This window comes from Oncorhynchus mykiss, chromosome 2, assembly GCF_057628025.1.
Source record: "Oncorhynchus mykiss isolate SJ-2025 chromosome 2, ASM5762802v1, whole genome shotgun sequence".
NCBI classification, from domain to species: domain Eukaryota; kingdom Metazoa; phylum Chordata; class Actinopteri; order Salmoniformes; family Salmonidae; genus Oncorhynchus; species Oncorhynchus mykiss.
In genome coordinates this window covers 64,089,759-64,111,695 of record NC_143023.1, presented here as the reverse complement: position 1 = coordinate 64,111,695, position 21,937 = coordinate 64,089,759, and the positions used below count along the sequence as shown (strand labels likewise).

Genomic DNA, 21,937 nt, shown 5'->3' with positions numbered 1-21,937 from the left:
CAACAAACTTTGATGGCGCACTAATAAAGCACGTTTTAAACGCACAGACACATAAAACAACATTTCAGTCCTTCCTTAAGACAAGGAAATGTAAAGTTTTCCTAACGGGCTTCCGAGTCCCTTTGCGTTAAGAGAGTAGTAAAAGCCACGATCAAAACAAGACAACTGAATGGTCTTCAGGTTATATATGGCAAATCATGTGTGTTACAGTATGGTGGTGCTTGTAGTTGAGACACAGAGAGAGGGAGAGAGAGAGAGCGAAAGAAAGGAGGGAGAGAGAGACACAGAGAAAAGGAGAGCGAGACCAAGAGAGAGCCTGAGAAGCCCTCCTTTACGGAGGACGTGAAATGTCTGTCAGTGGTCTGCCAAGCCGTTCATATAGCCAGACAGTCTTCATACAGACACACTGAGGCTCCTCTGTGGTTCTGACACTGTGCCCTATCCCCTGTCGCTCCTCTGTTGCTCCCCTGTTGCTCCCCTGTCCCTCCTCTGTTGCTCCTCTCTCTGAACAAGTGAGTCATCCCATTGAGTTGGCTCATTTACATTCTAAGATAAAGGACTTCTGATCCAGCCTATTAAACTGTTACATCGCCTGACAAGACTGCTGGATTTCCCTACATAAGCAGGCAGCCTATGCAGTATATGAAAGCCGTTCGATTTCTCGTAAACTTATCTTTAAATCCCATGTTCTTAAAGGGATAGTTAGGGATTTTGACAATAAAGCCCTTTATCCACTTCCCCAGAGTCAGTTGATCTCATGTACACCATTGTTTATGTCTCTGCGTCCAGTGTGAAGAAAGTTAGAAGTAGTTTCGCGAGCCAATGCTAACTAGCGCTAGTAGCTATACGACAGAGTAGAGTATTATGGCTCTTCATTATTTTGTTCTATGCACTCTGCATGCTCTGTTCAAAGGGAGTGAGGTACCAGAAAAGGACTGATATCACAAGGTCTGTGTATGTGACAACATGTGCTCTCTAACCGTAACCTAGCAACCCTGGCAATGTGGTCCTGCACTGCCCCGGCACCGCAACAACCCACTTGTTTTCACTCACGGAGGTCCTTCCATCACATGACTTATTATGACCACTTCCTACACCCACTGGGGTTCTCCCTGCTGATTTAACCTGCTCTGGCACTTCTCTCCTCTGCCCTTGTTCCTAATCAGCAGGGGGTTCCCCCAGTCTCTCTCCTCTCTCCCTAGAGTTTCCCCTGTCTCCTCCTCAGGCTTTTGGTCACTGTGCATTAGAACCCAGCTCTGGACCGATACTGAGTCCTCCTTCTCCCTCTCTGTTTCTTCCTCTCTCTCGCTCTCTCTCACTCTTGTTTTTCTATTCTTCTCTTTCTCTTTCCCTCTTTCTCCCTCCCTCTTACCTTCCCTGTCTCCCTCTCCCTCTCTCATTCTGCACAAAGGAGAAACCAGAGCTGGCCTTGCTCCCTGCATCTGTGACTCTGCGTGTAAACCGTGTGTGCGGTGGTGAGATCGTCCCAGTGAGTTTGGGGAGGAACGCAGGAGACAATTAGGGACTTCAAAGGAGCCCTGTGTGCAGGTGTGAGGGCCGTCTGACACAGTGCTCTAATCTGAGGGCTGCTTGTCAGTTGCACGCCCCTGTCAAACATGGAACTCCTTTGAAGGTCTCTCAGGCACAATGCAGTATCTTTACGTTACAAACATTGCATATACATGCTTGCAACCCCGGGCATGTGCACACGCAAGCAGGGCATGCAACCAGGCACCAATCTCTGTGCCATAAGAAAACACATACACACACACTTGAATAACTACACAGCGACAAGTGTTTCTTTTTTTCAGGATAGTAAAAAGGGTATTTTTACTGGGGTAAACAAACACAGAACAATGCCTCTGTGAAAGAGACCCATATTTTTGTCCGCCGCTGATTAGTTAATGATTCTAATTATGTTCTTCTTTTTTTTTTAAATAGAAAAGCACATCAGTCTCCACATCGGTCTCCATTGTTAATTCAGTCATCATGTGTGTTATAGTCGGTAGACATAATACGTGCATTAGTAGTCTCTCTGAGTTGTCATAGAGATACTTATGGCCCCTATGGGAACAGAGACAAATATACAGTGTTTATAACTGAGTGTCAATTGGTCCCTTATGCAGGCTTAGTAAACAGAGCCGAGCTTGCTGGTATTCCTCTGTCCTGGCAGAATGGGTGCATCTCGGTAGCCTAGTGGTTAGAGCGTTTTGCCAGTTCAGTTGAAGGCATCCCCCTTTCCCCTTCCCTTACATATACAGGGTGGACCCTGGGCCTCTCCTTCCCTCTCAACCACACACCCAAACCAACCCACCCACAATCCCAGCCAGCCAGGCCACCAGCAGCATGTGGAACTGATCATAGATCCTCATCAAACACCCAGAGCAAATAGCAACTAGCAGGTCATAAACAGATCAGGTACTGCTTATATATATATACAGTGGGGAGAACAAGTATTTGATACACTGCTGACTTTGCAGGTTTTCCTACTTACAAAGCATGTAGAGGTCTGTAATTTTTATCATAGGTACACGTCAACTGTGGGAGACGGAATCTAAAACAAAAATCCAGAAAATCACATTGTATGATTTTTAAGTAATTAATTTGCATTTTATTGCATGACATAAGTATTTGATCACCTACCAACCAGTAAGAGTTCCGGCTCTCACAGACCTGTTAGTTTTTCTTTAAGAAGCCCTCCTGTTCTCCACTCATGATCTGTATTAACTGCACCTGTTTGAACTCGTTACCTGTATAAAAAACACCTGTCCACACACCTGTCCCACACTCGTGGGGCATCAATGATCATGAGGAAGGTGAGGGATCAGCCCAGAACTACACGGCAGGACCTGGTCAATGACCTGAAGAGAGCTGGGACCACAGTCTCAAAGAAAACCATTAGTAACACACTACGCCATCATGGATTAAAATCCTGCAGCGCACGCAAGGTCCCCCTGCTCAAGCCAGCGCATGTCCAGGCCCGTCTGAAGTTTGCCAATGACCATCTGGATGAACCAGAGGTGGAATGGGAGAAGGTCATGTGGTCTGACGAGACAAAAATAGAGCCTTTTGGTCTAAACTCCACTCGCCGTGTTTGGAGGAAGAAGAAGGATGAGTGCAACCCCAAGAACACCATCCCAACCGTGAAGCATGGAGGTGGAAACATCATTCTTTGGGGATGCTTTTCTGCAAAGGGGACAGGACGACTGCACCGTATTAAGGGGAGGATGGATGGGGCCATGTATCGCGAGATCTTGGCCAACCTCCTTCCCTCAGTAAGAGCATTGGAGATGGGTCGTGGCTGGGTCTTCCAGCATGACAACGACCCGAACCACACAGCCAGGGCAACTAAGGAGTGGCTCCGTAAGAAGCATCTCAAGGTCCTGGAGTGGCCTAGCCAGTCTCCAGACCTGAACCCAATAGAAAATCTTTGGAGGGAGCTGAAAGTCCTTATTGTCCAGCGACAGCCCCGAAACCTGAAGGATCTGGAGAAGGTCTGTATGGAGGAGTGGGCCAAAATCCCTGCTACAGTGTGTGCAAACCTGGTCAAGAACTACAGTATGATCTCTGTAATTGCAAACATAGGTTTCTGTTCCAAATATTAAGTTCTGCTTTTCTGATGTATCAAATACTTATGTCATGCAATAAAATGCAAATGAATTACTTAAAAATCATACAATGTGATTTTCTGGATTTCATTCAATAACGATTATTCTCACTGACTCCGGAAGAGCAATTAAATCTCTAGCTGCCAAAGCGTGCACAGCATTCTGTCCTGGTTATTTCATTATAACTGTTGATGTATATGCGCCAGACCTCTAGACTTAATCACAACAGCATCTCGACTTGCATGCTTCCAAGGGTATTCTCAGATATAGGAATGGGGAAGACTACTATTTGGTGGAGAAGAATAACAGAGCTTTTAAACTCCTTGGCAGATATAATTGTGTCTCCAACATTTCCCACAAGAGGGCACTGTTGTTAATCTACAATACATGCTACAGCGATGACAAAAGTGGAACCATGTCACGTGATACATTTTTTACACTAGGGAAGTTGCTCAATCTCGGGAACAAAAAAAACATTTTTTTTTAGGGTACTTCAATGAACAAGGAAATAGATATATATAAAAACGAAATCTAGATACGTTACCGAGGTAAGCGCCTTGGATGACAATTGTAACGCTTGCCTTTTAAGTGTTTCCTCATGATGGAAAAACACGACTGTAGAACATGTGTGATCGTTCTTTTTCAGGATGAGCAACACAATAACATCGGCTACATTTATTCGAAACCTCAACTATGGGGTTCGACGAAAACTGTCTGACTTATTGGACCCTCAAGACAGCTGGAAAGACGTTATTGTTTCAATACATAAACCCACAGGGGAGCCGAGGTACTCTCAGCAACATCTAAGGTAATGTGCCAATCAGCTACTTCTCTGACGGCAGTGACACCATCGCCATCATAACAAGTTGTTACCTTCTGTCAAGCCTGCATGATATTTTGTAACATGTTTTGGGTTGTTTCCTTTTTCTACTGCTCCATTCTTGAACTAACCTTCATATAACAGGCGATTTGAAGCAGTGGTTTTACAGGGAAGAAGTCCTACCATGGAGCTACTGAATGACTGGGGGACATCTAACTGCACCGTGGGAGAGTTAGTGGACATTCTGATGAGCCACAGGTTAATGGCTGCAGCCAGTATTATTCTACCAGGTTGGGTTCTACAGTAGGCAATATGCATTAGATCAAGGACTTTCTAGTATATTGACTGTTCATCTCTGGTCTGGCCTTCATGTGTGTATTTATTTCAACAGTGCCCCGTCATTATTTGTATCTAAATTCTATGTTTTACCCAGATGCAATCAACAACCCCCGTCCAGCAGTCCCCCAGCCACCTGATTCTCCCAGAGACAAAGAGATGGTAGGCAACAGCGATGCTGCAACAAGACCCCTGGGGAGGACAGAGGAACAGACAAAGGAACAGCCACCACCAGACAGCACCTCGGAGCCACAGGAGGACCCGGAACCCAATGGCACTGCAGGTGACCTGCATATAAATGTGTTATAATCACTGGAGGTGTACTGAATGTCCAGAACGTAGTGATACATGTGGTTATAGATTCTATATAGATTAGCTTTATAGGCTATTTTACTTGCGGTTTAATGAGACACATATGGTGACAGGATACTGTTATAGATTGTGTTTAGTGAGATGAAATGTGTAAACTAGGCCTATTAGATTGAACCTGTTCAGTCGTGTCTGTCACAGTGCACACAACATCCAGTAGGTGGCAGCATATGTGCAGTGCTCAATAAACTATGATAACTGCACTAAGAATTATCCTCATAAACAGGTTTGTCCGTTGATCCTTAGGTTTTCTCAGGCTTTCTTTCCACGAGCTGAAGAAGATAACTGGTCATTTTGACGAGAGGCCAGTGAGTGAAGGTGGGAGCAGACTTGGTGAGGGCGGCTTTGGAACGGTCTACAAAGGCCTCATCAATGGCAAACCTGTGGCAGTGAAGAAACTACACTCAGTAGGTGTTAATTGTTCTCTCTGGCACTAACACCTTATTGTTTGTTCAGTGTGCGAGTCGAGTTGTTGTCCACATTTGATTATCCAGCACATTCTCAATGGTGACTAAAACTTCTGTCACCTTCTTTTTTAGATGGAAGACATCTCACTTGAAGAGCTGAGCGTTCAGTTCATTCAAGAGGTCCAAACTCTTATGGTGTAGGTGTTTCTTTTCTGCTCGTCCGTTGTTGTTTTGTGAGGAGTCCTTGTACGCTAGCTGACCTGCTGTGCGACCACGTCATTACACCTCTATTCCATTAATGGAATCAATAGCTTGCGTGTGCTCAATATCTCAATCAGACAACACATCTACCTCCAATGTCTCCGCTAAGAAAAAAATCAACAGAGAAATGTCCCGAGTGACCTATATTTTAGAGCTGGACTTTACTTAGGAACTCTCCAGATATTGTTTTTTAGATTGAGTAGATTTGATTTACCTTCGACTCTCTTTAACGTTGAAAGAACAGGCCACTGTTTGTCTGATAAGAGCCCTCTTATTTTCACAGGTTGAAACACGAAAACCTAGTAGACATGGTTGGCTTTTCCCGTGATGGCCATCACCCCTGTTTGGTGTATGCTTACATGTCCAATGGTTCATTGCTAGATCGTCTGGCTTGCTTGGTAAGCATACATATCCGCCTGGCATCTCCCTTCACTTTATTTATACAGAACCGTTGAGATAAAAATAGATAAATAAATAGATTTAGTAAGAGAGATCTTTTACAGGTACTTTGTCTTTGTGACTATATTTATTTCATTGTAGGATGGTAGCCCTCCTCTTTCCTGGAACAGGAGATGTTTGATCGCTGTGGGAACGGCCAGAGGCTTAGATTATCTGCACAGCAACCACCATGTCCACAGAGATGTCAAGAGGTAACTGTGGACATTTTCTATAATGCATTTCCCATGGCACTTTATCATATTTTAGACATTTTAATCATGGACGGACAACCTTGTCATATCAGTCTCAATGTTATTAATGAGTGCTAAATCATTTCTATCTGGCAGTGGTAATATTTTGCTGGATGAATTGCTTGTGCCGAAGATCTCCGATTTTGGGCTGACCCGAGCCTCAGCCACGCGATCGTCAGCGACAGTGATGACAGAGAGGATTGTGGGTACAACAGCATACATGGCAAATGAGGCACTCAGGGGCGAGATCACTCCTAAATCTGACATCTACAGTTTTGGAGTGGTGAGTTGTTCTTTACAGCTACACAAATGTATGGAACTAACACAATGCACAGACGTTATACCGCATTGATTTGATGATTAGCAACACCACATGACAAGTGGAATTGTCCCTTCGCTAAGCCCCGCCCCAGAATATTGGGCAACCAATGGATAGCAACTGTCACCAAGTCCGACACCTCGCATGAAAGCCAGTGAGGGCTATGGCAAAATAGTTTTCAAAAAAAAAATGTATGTTTAAATGGAGTGTTTTTCAAATCCGAAATTATCGTTTGCTAGCTCAGCTGGTTAGCTAGCTCTGTCTCATTGACCACCACATGCTGCTCATGCTAGCTAGCCACTTAATATAACTTGTTTTTTCAAAATGTAGTCAAGCTGTTGACAAGGTTATAAATAAGGATTTTTAATTGAAATAATAATTGTGTCCTTCAAACTTTGCTTTCATTAAAGAATCCTCCATTTGCAGCTAGTGCAGCCTTGCAGACCTTTGCCATTCTAGTTGTATTTTTTTTAGGTAATCTGAAGACATTTCACCCCATGCTTCCTGAAGCAACTCCCATAAACTGGATTGACTTGATGGGCACTTCTTACGGTCAAGCTGCTCCCACAACAGCTCAATAGGGTTGAGATCCGGTGACTGTGCTGGCCACTCCATTATAGACAGAATACCAGCTGACTGCTTCTTCCCTAAATAGTTCTTGCATAGTTGGGAGCTGTTCTTTGGGTCATTGTCCTGATGTAAGAGGAAATTGGCTCCAATTAAACGCCGTCCAGAGGATATGGCATGGCGTTGCAAAATGGAGTGATAGCCTTCCTTCTTCAAGATCCCTTTTACCCTGAACAAATCTCCCACTTTACGACCACCAGACCATCACATTGCCTCCAACATGCTTGACAGATGGCATCAATCACTCCTCCAGCGTCTTTTCATTTTATCTACATCTCACAAATGTTCTTCTTTGTGATCCGAACACCTCAAACTTAGATTTGTCTGTCCATAACACTTTTTTCCAATCTTCCTCTGTCCAGTGTCTGTGTTCTTTTGCCCCTCTTAATCTTTTCTGTTTACTGGCCAGTTTATTGGCCAATTATAATGACAGTCCACCATAACATAACCAAGAGTTTCCTGATTAGCAAGGGGTAGTCTGTGTTTCATTTCATTGTGTATTAGAAACACAGTTTGAGATCATTGTTAGGGGATTTCGCGAGTGTTTGAATGGGGAATTGGGCTGCCCAGGAAAACGTTGTCCAAGGTTGTAACAGTAACCAAGAGGGGCTTAGCGAAGGGCACATTTTGGCAGCACCTCATGTGGCTACACCACACCATTATGACAAACAGGTAAAGTGTTAGTTTTTCCTTTCTCACCATCACTTTAAAGACCTAAATAGAGCCTAGAAGATACAGCGACAAGAATATTGAATTTGAGAAACTGCAACGTAAGTAAAACTCATGAAAAGGAATTGTCAGTTCAGCAGTTTACCTCAGTGCCAGACTCCAAAAACTACTGACACGCACATAATTATCAGTCAGAATCATGCACCTTTGCCAGTCTACCAGCCAATCAATTTCACAACGAAATATCATTAAAGGTTGCTCCACAATGATACATTAAAAAAACATGTTGGAAAATGTTTATTTAGGCTAATAATGGAAAGTGTGGGAACAGTACTGTATGACATAAATTACCTTCTCTAATGTCAGCAGTCTAATATGAGGTCAGGTCATCTGTGTGTTGAACTGGTTGAACCTGGTCATAAACCAACAGCTACTGTCTTGTGTTCAGCCTGACAGCCCTGGGAACAGTATCTTCGATATAGCATACTTTATTATTAGTGGAGAGTTATATATATATAATATTGTTAGCTGTTGTTAGCTGGAGCCAAGTGGTTCATCTTAAGGTTTCTGTAATCTACAGGTGTTGCTAGAAATATTGTCTGGACTCCCGCCAGTCGATGAAAACCGTGATCCCAAGTTCCTGGTGAGCCAAGCAGCACAATGGAATCTTTCTCTATACTCTTCAGACTTCACCATCCCCCAATACAGTCCACATGAATGCATGTTATCTAAAGAAAAGGATTTACTATACAGTATCAATCAAAAAGGCAGTTATTTGTGCAGCAAATACTTACTAACCTTCTACTCTTTGCTCCCGGTGGAACATAAGGCCACATTTGTAGATTATAGATGGCAGTGCTCTACTTCTCTTGTCTGCCAGTGTAGTTACCACTGCAGGCAGTGGCTGATGGCTGTGTGTGTTTCAGCGGTTTGTTACGGCTGTTATGATTTGTTACGACTGTTATGATTTGTTACGACTGTTATGATTTGTTACGGCTGTTATGATTTGTTATGGCTGTTATGATTTGTTATGGCTGTTATGATTTGTTACGACTGTTATGATTTGTTATGGCTGTTATGATTTGTTATGGCTGTTATGATTTGTTACGACTGTTATGATTTGTTATGGCTGTTATGATTTGTTACGACTGTTATGATTTGTTATGGCTGTTATGATTTGTTACGACTGTTATGATTTGTTATGGCTGTTATGATTTGTTACGACTGTTATGATTTGTTATGGCTGTTATGATTTGTTACGACTGTTATGATTTGTTATGGCTGTTATGATTTGTTATGGCTGTTATGATTTGTTACGACTGTTATGATTTGTTACGACTGTTATGATTTGTTACGACTGTTATGATTTGTTACGGCTGTTATGATTTGTTATGGCTGTTATGATTTGTTACGACTGTTATGATTTGTTATGGCTGTTATGATTTGTTACGACTGTTATGATTTGTTATGGCTGTTATGATTTGTTACGACTGTTATGATTTGTTATGGCTGTTATGATTTGTTACGACTGTTATGATTTGTTATGGCTGTTATGATTTGTTACGACTGTTATGATTTGTTATGGCTGTTATGATTTGTTATGGCTGTTATGATTTGTTACGACTGTTATGATTTGTTACGACTGTTATGATTTGTTACGACTGTTATGATTTGTTATGGCTGTTATGATTTGTTACGACTGTTATGATTTGTTACGACTGTTATGATTTGTTACGACTGTTATGATTTGTTACGACTGTTATGATTTGTTACGACTTATGATTTGTTACGGCTGTTATGATTTGTTACGACTGTTATGATTTGTTACGACTGTTATGATTTGTTATGGCTGTTATGATTTGTTACGACTGTTATGATTTGTTATGGCTGTTATGATTTGTTATGGCTGTTATGATTTGTTACGGCTGTTATGATTTGTTACGACTGTTATGATTTGTTACAACTGTTATGATTTGTTACGACTGTTATGATTTGTTATGGCTGTTATGATTTGTTACGACTGTTATGATTTGTTATGGCTGTTATAGATGGAGATGAAAGATGAGATTGATGAGGAGGAGATGGCCCTGGAGGACTTTGTGGACAAGAAGATGACAGACTGGGACCTGCCATTGGTGGAGAGGACCTACTTCTTAGCGAGCGACTGTCTCAGTGACAAGAAGAACAAACGGCCACTGATGGAAGAGGTGTGTGATGCCATTACAGTTGGTAGCTCTTTGGTTTACGGTACCGTTTCCACTGGTATGCAGTAGCAATGGGTACTTTGTGGTGCTTAGCTGTCAGTGATCAACACAATCGCTTACTAGCTGGGAGCCAATGCTTACTACTAGCTGCTTATGGTCTATATCACACTGAAATGTCAATATTTGAATAGGTCCTGACAGAGCTTGAAGATGTTGTCAAAAGCATTTCACTGGAACAGCTGGGACCCCAGAGTGAAGCATAGACAACAGGAAGAACGACTATCCCTCACTCATTTTCTTAAAGTTTACTTTGCTGAAGAAAAGGACCAAACCAGTCTTTTGTATTTTTTTGCCAAAATAATAAATATATTTTCCATCTTTGTTGAATTGCTTGATATGTACTGTAAGTATATCATTGGACAAGTAGATGTAATTTTAAAAATAAATATAGGCCATTCAGTATGTATGATTTAAATATTTTTATTTTCCTTTTTAAAAATTAACAACTTAAGACCAAACATGACACTTCTCATGAGAAGGTATTCCCTTGTCCAAATATGAGGTGTTAAACTAGTGGTTTGCCTTACAATAATCAGTAGACAAGTGACTGTGGCAGAAACAAATTCCATTTGATATCCCCATCCCAGTTTCTGGGACTCTCACCTTGCATGCACACCATATGCAACTTAGCTTCCTCTGAAGGAGTAATCTGAGATGCATCAATAATGTGAAATACTGGAAGCCCCTGTTGTCTCTTGTCACTTGACCCTCGTTGACACTGTAGATAGATGATCAGTACAGACAAGACCTTTAAATCACATGTATGTACAGCACTTGCATAGAAAAGTACATTTCACAGCAGATGTGTTTTATGTAAACCACAATTATATCAAAAAGAATTTCCAATATAAAAAATAAACTGCACTATTAAAATGAAGAATGATGTGAGCAAATATGATATTTTTGTGTGTGTGGGGGGGGGGGGGGGGGGGGTTAGACCTCTTCATAGCTGTGCACACATAGCGATGGAGACATTTGTCTCAACTTTGGGGACAGGAAACGCATAACAAATTGACCTACTGTAAGAGGAATGCAAGCATGCGAACAAGTCATGGAGGGTTCGTCACATTGGCACAAATTCACATTAGTTGCACTAGCATATTTTTGTCTCAGCAACAACAGTGTAAAAACCTTTCCTAGTCAACTTGTTCTAACCTCTGAATAGCTCAGTAAAATACTTTGCGAATGAATGCAGTTACGCCCTCATAGAACCTTCAATTTGACAGGCTACAAACGGATATTCTCAAGTGTGTGTCTCAGCTAAGTTGTCCTTTGGCGTGCATAGTTCAGTCTCTGGATGGGCTTTAAGGTTGCGTCAAATAAGCTTTCCCTCCATGATCACTTGGAATGTTCCATTATGGAGCGTGTGTGTGTGTGTGGGGGGGGTGATGTTCGTTTAGTTCTCTTCTCCATCTCCAGGTGGTCTGGTGATGCGGTGTCCGCCCCTCTTCCCGGCAGGTCCCTTGGGCTTGGCGAAGGCCTGCTTGTGTGCATGCTGCTTGGGATGGACCTCCTCATACAGGAAGTCACCAGTCAGCTCATCCCCATTGTCTATCTCCAGCTGTGGACAGTCAAACACATGAATAGTGCAGAGTTGGACTGTTAACAAAACCAGGGTTGAAGTCTATTCAGGAAGTAAACTGAAATTCCAATTCCAAATTGAAACACTGAGGAAAATTGGAATAGGAGTGTCAATATACTTCATGAATTTAAATGTAATTATCCCAAAAAACCTGAACCTACTGATACTTTCCTGAACCCTAAGAAAGACCCTCTCCAAATAAACACAGAGAACACTTAAATGTTACTAACAACACTTTGTATTGGTTGTGTTTCAATTCTAATAAAATAGCTTGGCCTTTTGGTCCTTACCTTCTTCAAAATGTCAATTTGCATGTTATTTTCAACCAAGTCCACCAGGGGATTTTTACAGCTAGAATAGAGCATCCTCTCTTTGATGCTACACTTGTACCCCGGCATGGAATAAATGAACACTGCAGAAGAGAAAACAACAATGGAAGATGTCCCATCACAATGAAGAGATATACAACTTTGTGAAATATAAAAATTAAAAAAAGATTAACTTCAGTGAAATATGAAAGATTTAAGTCAAGACCGCTTGGTGTGTTAAGTTGCTTACAATTCTGTTGTGTTTCCCTGAAAAAAAATGACAATTTTGATTTTATTTTTACCAGCGGACTCCAGGTAGTCTCCCTCGTGGGAATGTTTGTAGCGGAAGAAGTGATAGCGTGCCGACTCAGTGGGGATCCTCTTGGGCAGATCTTTCACCTCGGTCGGTTCAGTGTTAGACAACCTAATGAGCTCGTTGGGAAAGTCGATTTCCTATTGAAATAAAACCATTATGAATTAACCAGATATGACAGTTGGAAAATTACCATCTAATAAAGTGTCATTTCAGTTTTGTGTGATTTATCGAATAGCTCTTTTGATAACCTGCTCATTATGACTTTAGAGAAAGAGGAGCGAGAACCAGGCAGTGCCAGCTCAAAGTGTCACAATTATGCCTTTGTCCCCAAATCTGATCTTGTGACACCAGCCCTTGAATTTCAATGAGGAGAGTTGACAATGACGCTTTGGTCAAAAAGAGAACCACATTGTACTGTTCAATAAAACTCCCGACTCCAAAATTCCTTTGTCATTCTGAAGGGAATCCTGAGTATAAAGAAGGAACAGAACTTGTTCTCAACGGACTCACCTGGAAAAGCGACAGAGGGGGAAGAAGGACTTACAAGTTGTACATAGTTGACTCGTTTGTCCTTGAATCTTTCGAGCGCCTCGACAGCGTCTCCATGTATGGGGAAGGCCACTCCCTGCAGTGTCTGCTGCTTGGTGTCCACACTGATGTCAGTCTGCACCTGAACACACAGCACAGAGAAAACTTCACAGAGAAAACTTTACAGTTCTGTTCAATTGCTTTGGTGCGATTTTCAAAACTCTCAGTACTCTAAACAAGACAATCAAAAAAAGTAGTTTCAAAACTACGCACATTTTCAATTGACTAAGTACAACACACAAAATCATAGTCACCTTTTCACACAACCAGTGTTACCTATAAACATGTTTCACATTGCAAAGCGTGTTCATATAAAGTAATTGCCTTTCACAATGCAATGCTCACTATTGACATGATTCTCTTCACATTTGTTAAAATACTTTTTACTCTTACTTAATCCGACTACTATAGATTTTAAACTGGTCTACTACAGATTTCGAGAACTACATCATGAAAATGTCTGTAAAGTAGAAACAAAGTATGATATATACTGAACTACTAGAATGATGACTAGACAGATTTGACTTCAAAGCAAGTTTTAAAAATCTGAGATGGTCACTGTCCAATGAATTATGGTGCTCACTGTATCTTGCTTCTTTAGCTATTGGATTAACTGGTTGAAAACAACACAAACACATTCAGAAGATGTTGTGTATTGGTGATTAAATCAATGTTCATGGTATTTCCCGGTAAACTTATATTTTGGATCAATGGTTATGTGGTGAAAGACGTCTTCAAACACTGTACTAAGAGTTTAGAATATTCACCACCCTTGTGAAGACAGCACGAAATTGACTGAAAAAACTAAAACAACTTTACCATTACCATAGTCAACACGCAGCCCACTAGTGGTAGCGCAAGTGGTTCAATCAATATTATCATTTAACCAGGAAGTCCCTTAGAGATCATAAGATCTCTTTCCTAAGGAAGACGAGGCCACCTTAAAATTAATATCAAGCAAAAATAATATAGAACATTCATCCCTTCTCAAATTCTCCACATCGGGGATAATGACTCATGTGGCTGATATTTCTATATCTGGGCGGGAGAGACTGGAGGGATGAGGCACTTCCTCTAAATCACCTGAAAGACTGGAAATGGATTATACTGATGGATGGCCTCTATTTTTAGTGCTCTGTTTGTTCTCTTTGAATGAACAGCTGTCAGTTGTATACACATGATTGAGCAGCACATGCGGTGCACCCACATCATGTACCAAAAGGATTGTGGGTTTTATCCAACTACTTAGTCAAGGCAGTCTCTCTCTCGCTCTCCAGGCACATTTCAAAGCCACTTTCCTCCCACACAGATTAATGTTTGTATTATCTTCCTTCAACAACTGGGAGAAATACTACCCTTACTTCCTGTTTTCTCCCTTCTAGCTTTTTACTGGCTGTATTTAGGAGCGTGACGGACTGCTTCTCAAGACTAATTCCTTTTATGGAGTTGGAGACAAGTCTTGTGACAGACAGGGTGAACTCTGCACAGCAATAATGTTGTTTCCTCTTTAAAGAACACTCGCCGTGGTTTGAGTTGAGGCCGAGCTTTTCAAAATAGACGCACAGGTTACACTATGTGTTACTTATTTTTGGTTAATCACATTTTATAATCGAAACACCAGACAAAAGCGCACTTAACTAGCATCGTCATCATTAGTGGCAAGTAAAGCATCGGGCTATCACATAGCAGTGTAACCCCCAATCTTATCAGTGGAGCCAAGCACAGGCACAGTGGTGTGACCTTGACCAAGTGCTCTGCCATGCAGAATCAATACAAAGTATTGAATGATCATTCATCATCAACATTCAAGGGTGGCCCCTCATATAGGCTGACGAACGACATTTTAGTGCAAGACCTGTGCTTCAGTGAGACAACATCTATGCTTACAATGCATCATGACATTTCTGTCAAAAACAACCCATTTATAAACCTGAGTCTCGACCCATACGGGACTAATAGTCATATCTGCCAACATCCTGCAGTTCCAACGCATCAGCACCTTTCCAGTGACTCTTCGCGCCAGGTCGGCATTATGCACAGCTGTATTGCTGACATTGTGGTCTACGGGAAGGGAGGGGTATCACCAGCCGTCATTAATATTCAACACGGTGTCTTTTGGATTGAACACAATGAAAAGCAGATGCTATGGGTTTATTGTGCAGGGGCTCTGTCTGTGAATTGTCCTGAGTGGTCAGAACCACTCATTTCATAAGCTTTAACTTCCTTCCATATTAAGGCAGGTTTGCCTACAATTACATGTCTTAGTTGAAAGAAAAGGTTTGAATCCACACCCATTTAACACTTTAAACCAACAAAACAACTTTTACACAGAATTACTTTTAAACATCACAGGAAGTGTGAATACCGTTCTCTCTGCGTGAGTGTGTGTGCGTACCTCACTGAGTTTGATCCGCCTCAGTTCCTCCTCGGCAGCAGTGAGTGGTAGCGGTGCTGCCTCGGCCACCAGGTACTTCTTGTAGCCCCTCAAAGACATATCCTCCTGGGGGAGGCGGGGAGAGTGGACCACATACCAGTTAGCCATCTACATACACAACTACTATTCATGTACAATACATATTTAACAATACTCGACCCTCCATCTTATACATGTGTGATAATGTGAATGCCAAATTACTGATGAGCTTTTTAAAGCAATGTCATACTGGAACGTTCTTCAATGTTTATGCCCCCGCTTTAGCAGGAAAAAAAAAAGGACACCTCCGATTACAATAACCGTTGAATGGCAAAGCAGGCGGCAAATCAGCTCCTCGGAGTAAGAGGATTTCACAAGCCAATCTCACACAGATAATCTAACCCACCTTTGTGGTGCCGAAGAGCTCATCTTTGATTAGTCCTCCGCCAAATTCTTTCTTCACTGTGGCCCTGGTAGCAGCGTATAACATCTTATGTCGCACCTGTTTGAAATAGAATGTGTTAGCGAACACACCAAGGGGTACTGGAAAAGCAGCCTCTTAACATGCATCTATTCCATCCCCTTTCTATTTCATCAATGAATTGCAGTGATTTTACTCTTGTTGTTCAAACACAATTCTTTATTATTTTCTTGCTAACTCAACACATGCTTCCATTCTTTTTTCCAGGGGATAGCTAACTGTGCCTGGATCAGCACCAGATGAACACAGCCCATTTGGGATGTTCCAGTCTTAGAACATGTGCTTTGTGTGTTTTGAAACCTCTGCACATTTCCAGACACGCCTGGACCCGTGGCACGCCGCCTCCGGATAGTGGGTAGGAATGTCGAGCCCTGCCCGTTCTGTTAGAATAGGATGCTATGCTAGTCTATACACTCTCTCTACCACAGCATTTATCCTCCTGTCCCTGCAACATTCCTCAGTCTTAATTGAACCACTTCATTCAATCAGGTAGAGCTCAATTTCTTTCATTCTCTGTTGTTGGGTTCTGAGAATATGAAATATACTTATGTCACTGAGGGAGTGCCGAGGTTTAGAGGGTTTACAGCAGAAGTGAATGGTTATAGGAAGAAGGTATATAGTGTGTGCAACTACTTGAATGCAGCTGTATTGACCGTCTAGGAAGATGCTTTCAAAGTGTCCGTTGAGTTTATTACTCTGAGAATGAGAACCAAGTCATTACATCAATTTGCAACAGTTGTGATGTTACCTGCATAAAGAGCAGGCCAAAAGCTAAAATGTCCCATTTGCACTACACTACAGCTAAACTACACATAGGCTAACAAATAGTTGAGCACTAATGGCTCAATTATGCTTTATGCTATGTTTTTTTATATTTTTTTATAGCCGATTTTAACCACCATTTCCTATGACCAAAAATAACTTCTGGACATCAGAACAGCGATCACTAACCTCAATTTGATTGAAGTTTTCTACTCACAACGAGTCAGCGACACAGGACATACTGCTCACTCCGGTCCAGACCCTAATCCCCGAGACTCGGAAGAGAAGGAGACGGCACCGTGACAAAACTACGTTGGCGAGAAGATAAACCGCCTCTACCCTCGGTTCTATTGGCAAACGTACAATCACTGGAGAACAAACTGGACGAGCTCCGTTTGAGACTATCCTATCGACAGGATATTTCAGTAGGTCCTATGTTTCTCTGAGTCGTGGCTGAACAGTGACATGGATAACATACGTCTAGCTGGTTTTACTATGCGTCGGCAGGATAAAACGGAAGTGTCGGGTAAGCTCAAAGGGGACGTGCGTGTCTCTTTGATGACAACAGTTGTAATATTAAGGAAGTCTCAAGGTTCTGCTCGCCTGAGTTAGAACACCTCATAAACTGTAGACCATACTTTTTACTAAGAGTTTAATCTATATTTTTCGTAGCTGTCCATTTACCGCCACAAACCGAGGCCGGGAAACTAATACCGCACTCAACGAGCTGTATAGGGCCATAAGCAAACAAGAAAATGCTCATCCAGAGGCGGCGCTCCTAGTGGCCAGAGATTTGAATGCAGGAAACTGAAATCCAGCATGTCACCTGTGCAACTAGAGGTGAGAAAACTCTAACTCATCTTTAATCCACACACAGAAACGCATACAAAGCTCTCCCTCGCCGTCCATTAGGAAAATCTAATCATAACTATATCCTAACTCCTGACAGGAAATACCGGTGACACGACCAATAAGGAAGTGGTCAAATGAAGCATATGCTAAGCTACTGTTTCGCTAGCAGACTCAAATATGTTCCTGATTCATCCGATGCATTGAGTCAGTCACCGGCTTCATTAATAAGTGCATTAAGGAGGTGCCAGAAGGATTACAGGGACGTGTAGTCCGAACATGCGCTGACCAACTGGCAAGCATCTTTACTGACATTTTCAACCTGTCCCTGACCAAGTCTGTAATACCTACATGTTTGAAGCAGACTAAGGACACTAAGATAACCTGCCTAAATTATTACTGACCCGTAAAACTCACGTCTGTAGTCATTAAGTGCTTTGAAAGGCTGGTCATGGCTCACAACACCTTTATCCCAGAAACCCTAGACCCACTCCATTTTGCATACCGCCCCAACAGATCCACAGATGACGCAATCTCCAATGCACTCCACACTGCCCTTTCCCACCTGGACAAAAGGAACACCTACATGAGAACGCTATTCATTAACTACAGCTCAGCATTCAACACCATAGTGCCCACAAATCTCATCACTAAGCTAAGGAACCTGGGACTAAACACCTCCCTCTGCAACTGGATCCTGGACTTCCTGATGCCCCCAGGTGGTAAGGGTAGGCAAAAACAAATCTGCCATGCTGATCCTTAAGACGGGGGCCCCTCAGGGGTGCGTGCTCAGTTCCCTCCTGTACTCCTCATTCACTCATGACTGCATGGCCAAGCATGACTCCAACACCATCATTGGGTTTGTAAAGGACATAACAGTGGTAGGCCTGATAACCGACAACGAGATAGCCTATAGGGAGGTCAGAGACCTGGCCGTGTGGTGCCAGGATAACAACCTCTCCCTCAATGTGATCAAGACAAAGGAGATGATCGTGGACTACAGGTAAGGGAGGGCCAAGCACACCCCCATTCTCATCGACGGGGCTGTAGTTGAGCAGGTTGAGAGTTTCAAGTTCCTTGATGTCACCAACGAAGAAAGTAAATACTTTCTTAACACTTATTATTTCTTAAAACTGCATTGTTGGATAAGGGCTTATAAGTAAGAATTTCACTGTAAGGTCTACTACACCTGCTGTATTCGGCACATGTGACAAATACAATTTGATTTGGTTTTGACTGGCCGCATCACCGCTTGGAATGGCAACTGCTTGGCATCTGACCGCAAGGTGCTACAGAGGGTGGTGTAAGGCCCAATACATTACTGGGGCCAAGCTCTCTGCCATCTAGGACCTCTATACCAGGCGGTGTCAGAGGAAGGCCCTACAAATTGTCAAAGACTCCAGCCACACAAGTCATAGACGGCTCTCTCTGCTACCGCACGGCAAGCAGTACCAATACACCAAGGCTGGAACCAACAGGACACTGAACAGCTCCTACCCTCAAGCAATGACTGCTAAATAGTTAGTAAAATAGTTCAAATCGCTACCCGGGCTATCTGTATTAACCCTTTTTGCACTAACTTGTTTTACTCATCACATACGCTGCTGCTAATGTTTATTATCCATCCTGTTGCCTAGCCATTTTGTTCCTAGTTATATGCACATATCTACCTCAATTACCTCAACTCGGTACTGGTACCCCGTGTATACAGCCAAGTTATTGTTAATTATTACTTTTTTTAAATAATTTTCTATCTCTTTGCATTGTTGGGAAGGGCCCATAAATAACTATTCACTGTTAGTCTACACCTGTTGTTTACGAAGCATGTGACAAATAATATATTTTTTATAAGTAAGCTATTCTACACAAAATAAATCTGCTGAGAGGCTGCGTTGTCACTGTGAGCATGTAAAGTGAGACCTGTGTCATTGACACAACTGTGCCACATAATTTGCAGAGGGAACTTATGTTAACAGGGAAGTTGACGTCTCTGTGTCAGGTGAGTTGCTTACAGGAGAATGGTCAGGTGACCAGGCCAGGAAGATCCACTCGTAGCCCTGGTTGTTGGAGGAGTCCAGTCGGTACAGGATATAAGATGGCAGGTGGTCCTCTAGTAGAGGCAGGACTAACGAGTCGTACTCTTGGTCCCATGTCTTTGATGCTTGCCTGGTCACGCCCAAGGCAAGTTGCTCTGCAACACAAATTCAGTATTTGCGCATTCAAAGTGAAAACGTAATATTGGTGTATTAAATCAGTTGGGCTTTCCTAAATCATGGTAACTGTTTTTTCTTCTAAAAATGATCTGAAATATAGGCCTACCCTTGAAAGAAACAACCTTCGTGGCAAACTTTAGATCTGTTTATTTATGATCAAATTGGTGGAAAAATAAACACTTCTTACCATCCTCAATCACAATCTTTAGGAGTCGATATTGGTTTCCACTCCTTGCACTGGCAAAGACATCCTTCACATCGTTACCAGCTGGAAAAACAGATGTTAAGTGGGTTTGTTTCTTGCATTATGGGAAGAAGCCTCTACTGAAATCTAGGACACCATCCTAGTACTGGCCTATCCCTCACATAAGATCATACAGAGAACATAGGATGCAACGTAGGATGAATGCATACGACCTTAAGCAATCTCCTTCCCCAAAGAGTTAAGCCGATCACAGACTGGATCACACCACTAATATTTAGATGGACGTTGTCAAGGTTACCATATACACCTGTTTTGTGAATAGGATCCTCAGGCACCCATGTTGTCAAAACTACATTAACGTCACACACAACACCATCTAACGTTACCTGTTTAAGTAGCCTATCACTTGCATAAATAATTCAATAACTGTGCAAATGAAAATGAACAAATATTGATACACTATATATACAAAAGTATGTGGACACCCCTTCAAATGAGTGGATTGGGCTATTTCAGCCACACCCGTTGCTGACAGATGTATAAAACCGAGAACCATGCCATGCAATCTCCATAGACAAACATTTGCAGTAGAAAGGCTTTACTGAAGAGCTCAGTGAATTTCAACGTGGCACCATCATAGGATGTTCGTCAAATGTCTGCTGTTATTGTGAAGTGGAAACATCTAGGAGCAACAACAGCTCAGCCCTGAATAGGTAGGCCACACAAGCTCACAGAAAAGGTCCTCTGAGTGCTGAAGTGCTAAAAATCGTCACCTTTGGGATGAAATGGAATGCCAACTGCGAGCCAGGCCTAATTGCCCAACATCAGTAATACTTGTGGCTGAATGGAAGCAAGTCCCAGCAGCAATGTTCCAACATCTAGTGGAAAGCATTCCCAGAAGAGTGGAGGCTGTTATAGCAGCAAAGGGGAGAACAACTCCATATTAATGCCCATGATTTTGGAATCAGATGTGATGAGCAGGTGTCCACATGCACTACGTGACCAAAATCATCTTTCATTGGGTTGAAAGCATTCAGATAATTTGGTGTAGGCTGTGAGTGAGCTCATTTTCTATGTGAAAGTGCGTCTGATAGGTTCAGGTTGCGGCTGCCTTGACCATTTTACATTTGAACGCCCACTGTTTCAATGAAGGCGTTGCCCGAGCCAAAATGACCAGCTTGAAAAACATGTTTATTTTTCGCTTGAGCAGAGGCAGGAGCAGATATGGCTGGCCATTGTTTTTGGACATATTGCTACTGCTGCTACTTCTTAGCAGAGAATCAAATCAATAATCACAGATAGCTCGCTTACGTTAACTGGCTAGCTACAGTCGCTACTTACAGGAATCCGCACTTCAAATGAGCTTGCTCTAACATCGATTAAAAACTGATTTTCAATTGAGATATATATACAGTTCAAACATGCCAAGAAAGCAACAACAGAATGTAACTGAAATAGGTACCCTGTATGCCCGTTTGGTGGGACATTTTGTATTTTTATCGTAAGAAAGGAAGATGAAGGAGAGAACCAAGCCAGGGTAAGGAAGTAGGAAGCTGACTAAAGTAACTTCATATGTCGTCATCATCAGCATGGTCACGTGGTTCAACATGTCACGATAAGAAATACAACACATGAATGAATTATTACGTTCCTGCATTATTCAAATGACAACAAAACAAATATATATATATATATATATATATATATATATATACATACGATACTTTTACCTCATGATTCAAGAAGTCGGATCGTTTTCTATACACTCTGGAACGGAGGAGCTAGTTATTTTATAGGCTATATGCTACAGTCTAGCTTGAGGGGCATGTCACATTTGTTACATTGTATCCT

The 21,937-nt window shown here is 42.2% G+C and overlaps 2 protein-coding genes across 3 annotated transcripts; one reads left to right on the top strand and one right to left on the bottom strand.

Moving 5' to 3' along the window:
* Positions 1–4,002: 4,002 nt before the first annotated feature.
* Positions 4,003–11,246, top strand: irak4 (interleukin 1 receptor associated kinase 4). Of its 2 annotated transcripts, XM_021568039.3 has the most exons (12): positions 4,003–4,156; positions 4,255–4,416; positions 4,573–4,718; positions 4,862–5,047; positions 5,380–5,540; positions 5,673–5,737; positions 6,085–6,199; positions 6,342–6,451; positions 6,587–6,773; positions 8,686–8,748; positions 10,154–10,312; positions 10,501–11,246. In XM_021568039.3, exons 2-12 carry the CDS (start codon positions 4,256–4,258, stop codon positions 10,570–10,572), a joined length of 1,425 nt encoding a protein of 474 aa, XP_021423714.3. In that variant the 5' UTR covers positions 4,003–4,156; position 4,255; the 3' UTR covers positions 10,573–11,246. The 2 variants fall into 2 exon arrangements, with proteins under 2 accessions (XP_021423714.3, XP_090060666.1); XM_090204540.1 differs by lacking the exon at positions 4,003–4,156 and having other exon boundaries at positions 4,276–4,416; positions 4,573–4,686.
* LOC110493658 (twinfilin-1) lies at positions 10,774–21,693 on the bottom strand. The gene is made up of 9 exons (XM_021568059.3): positions 21,549–21,693; positions 20,069–20,149; positions 19,681–19,859; positions 15,983–16,078; positions 15,559–15,663; positions 13,120–13,245; positions 12,562–12,712; positions 12,242–12,363; positions 10,774–11,930 (listed from the first exon to the last, which is right to left on the bottom strand). Exons 1-9 carry the CDS (start codon positions 21,571–21,573, stop codon positions 11,766–11,768), a joined length of 1,050 nt encoding a protein of 349 aa, XP_021423734.3. The 5' UTR covers positions 21,574–21,693; the 3' UTR covers positions 10,774–11,765.
* Positions 21,694–21,937: the final 244 nt, after the last annotated feature.

Coding starts and splice junctions, on each gene's coding strand:
- irak4 (XM_021568039.3), top strand. CDS start 4,256: ATGAGCAACACAATAACATCGGCTACATTTATTCGAAACCTCAACTAT. Junction 5,738..6,084: donor GAGGTCCAAACTCTTATGGT/GTAGGTGTTTCT, acceptor TTATTTTCACAG/GTTGAAACACGAAAACCTAG. Junction 10,313..10,500: donor AACGGCCACTGATGGAAGAG/GTGTGTGATGCC, acceptor ATATTTGAATAG/GTCCTGACAGAGCTTGAAGA.
- LOC110493658 (XM_021568059.3), bottom strand. CDS start 21,573: ATGTCCCACCAAACGGGCATACAGG. Junction 19,860..20,068: donor AAAGATTGTGATTGAGGATG/GTAAGAAGTGTT, acceptor TTTGTGTTGCAG/AGCAACTTGCCTTGGGCGTG. Junction 12,713..13,119: donor GAGTCAACTATGTACAACTT/GTAAGTCCTTCT, acceptor TTATTTCAATAG/GAAATCGACTTTCCCAACGA.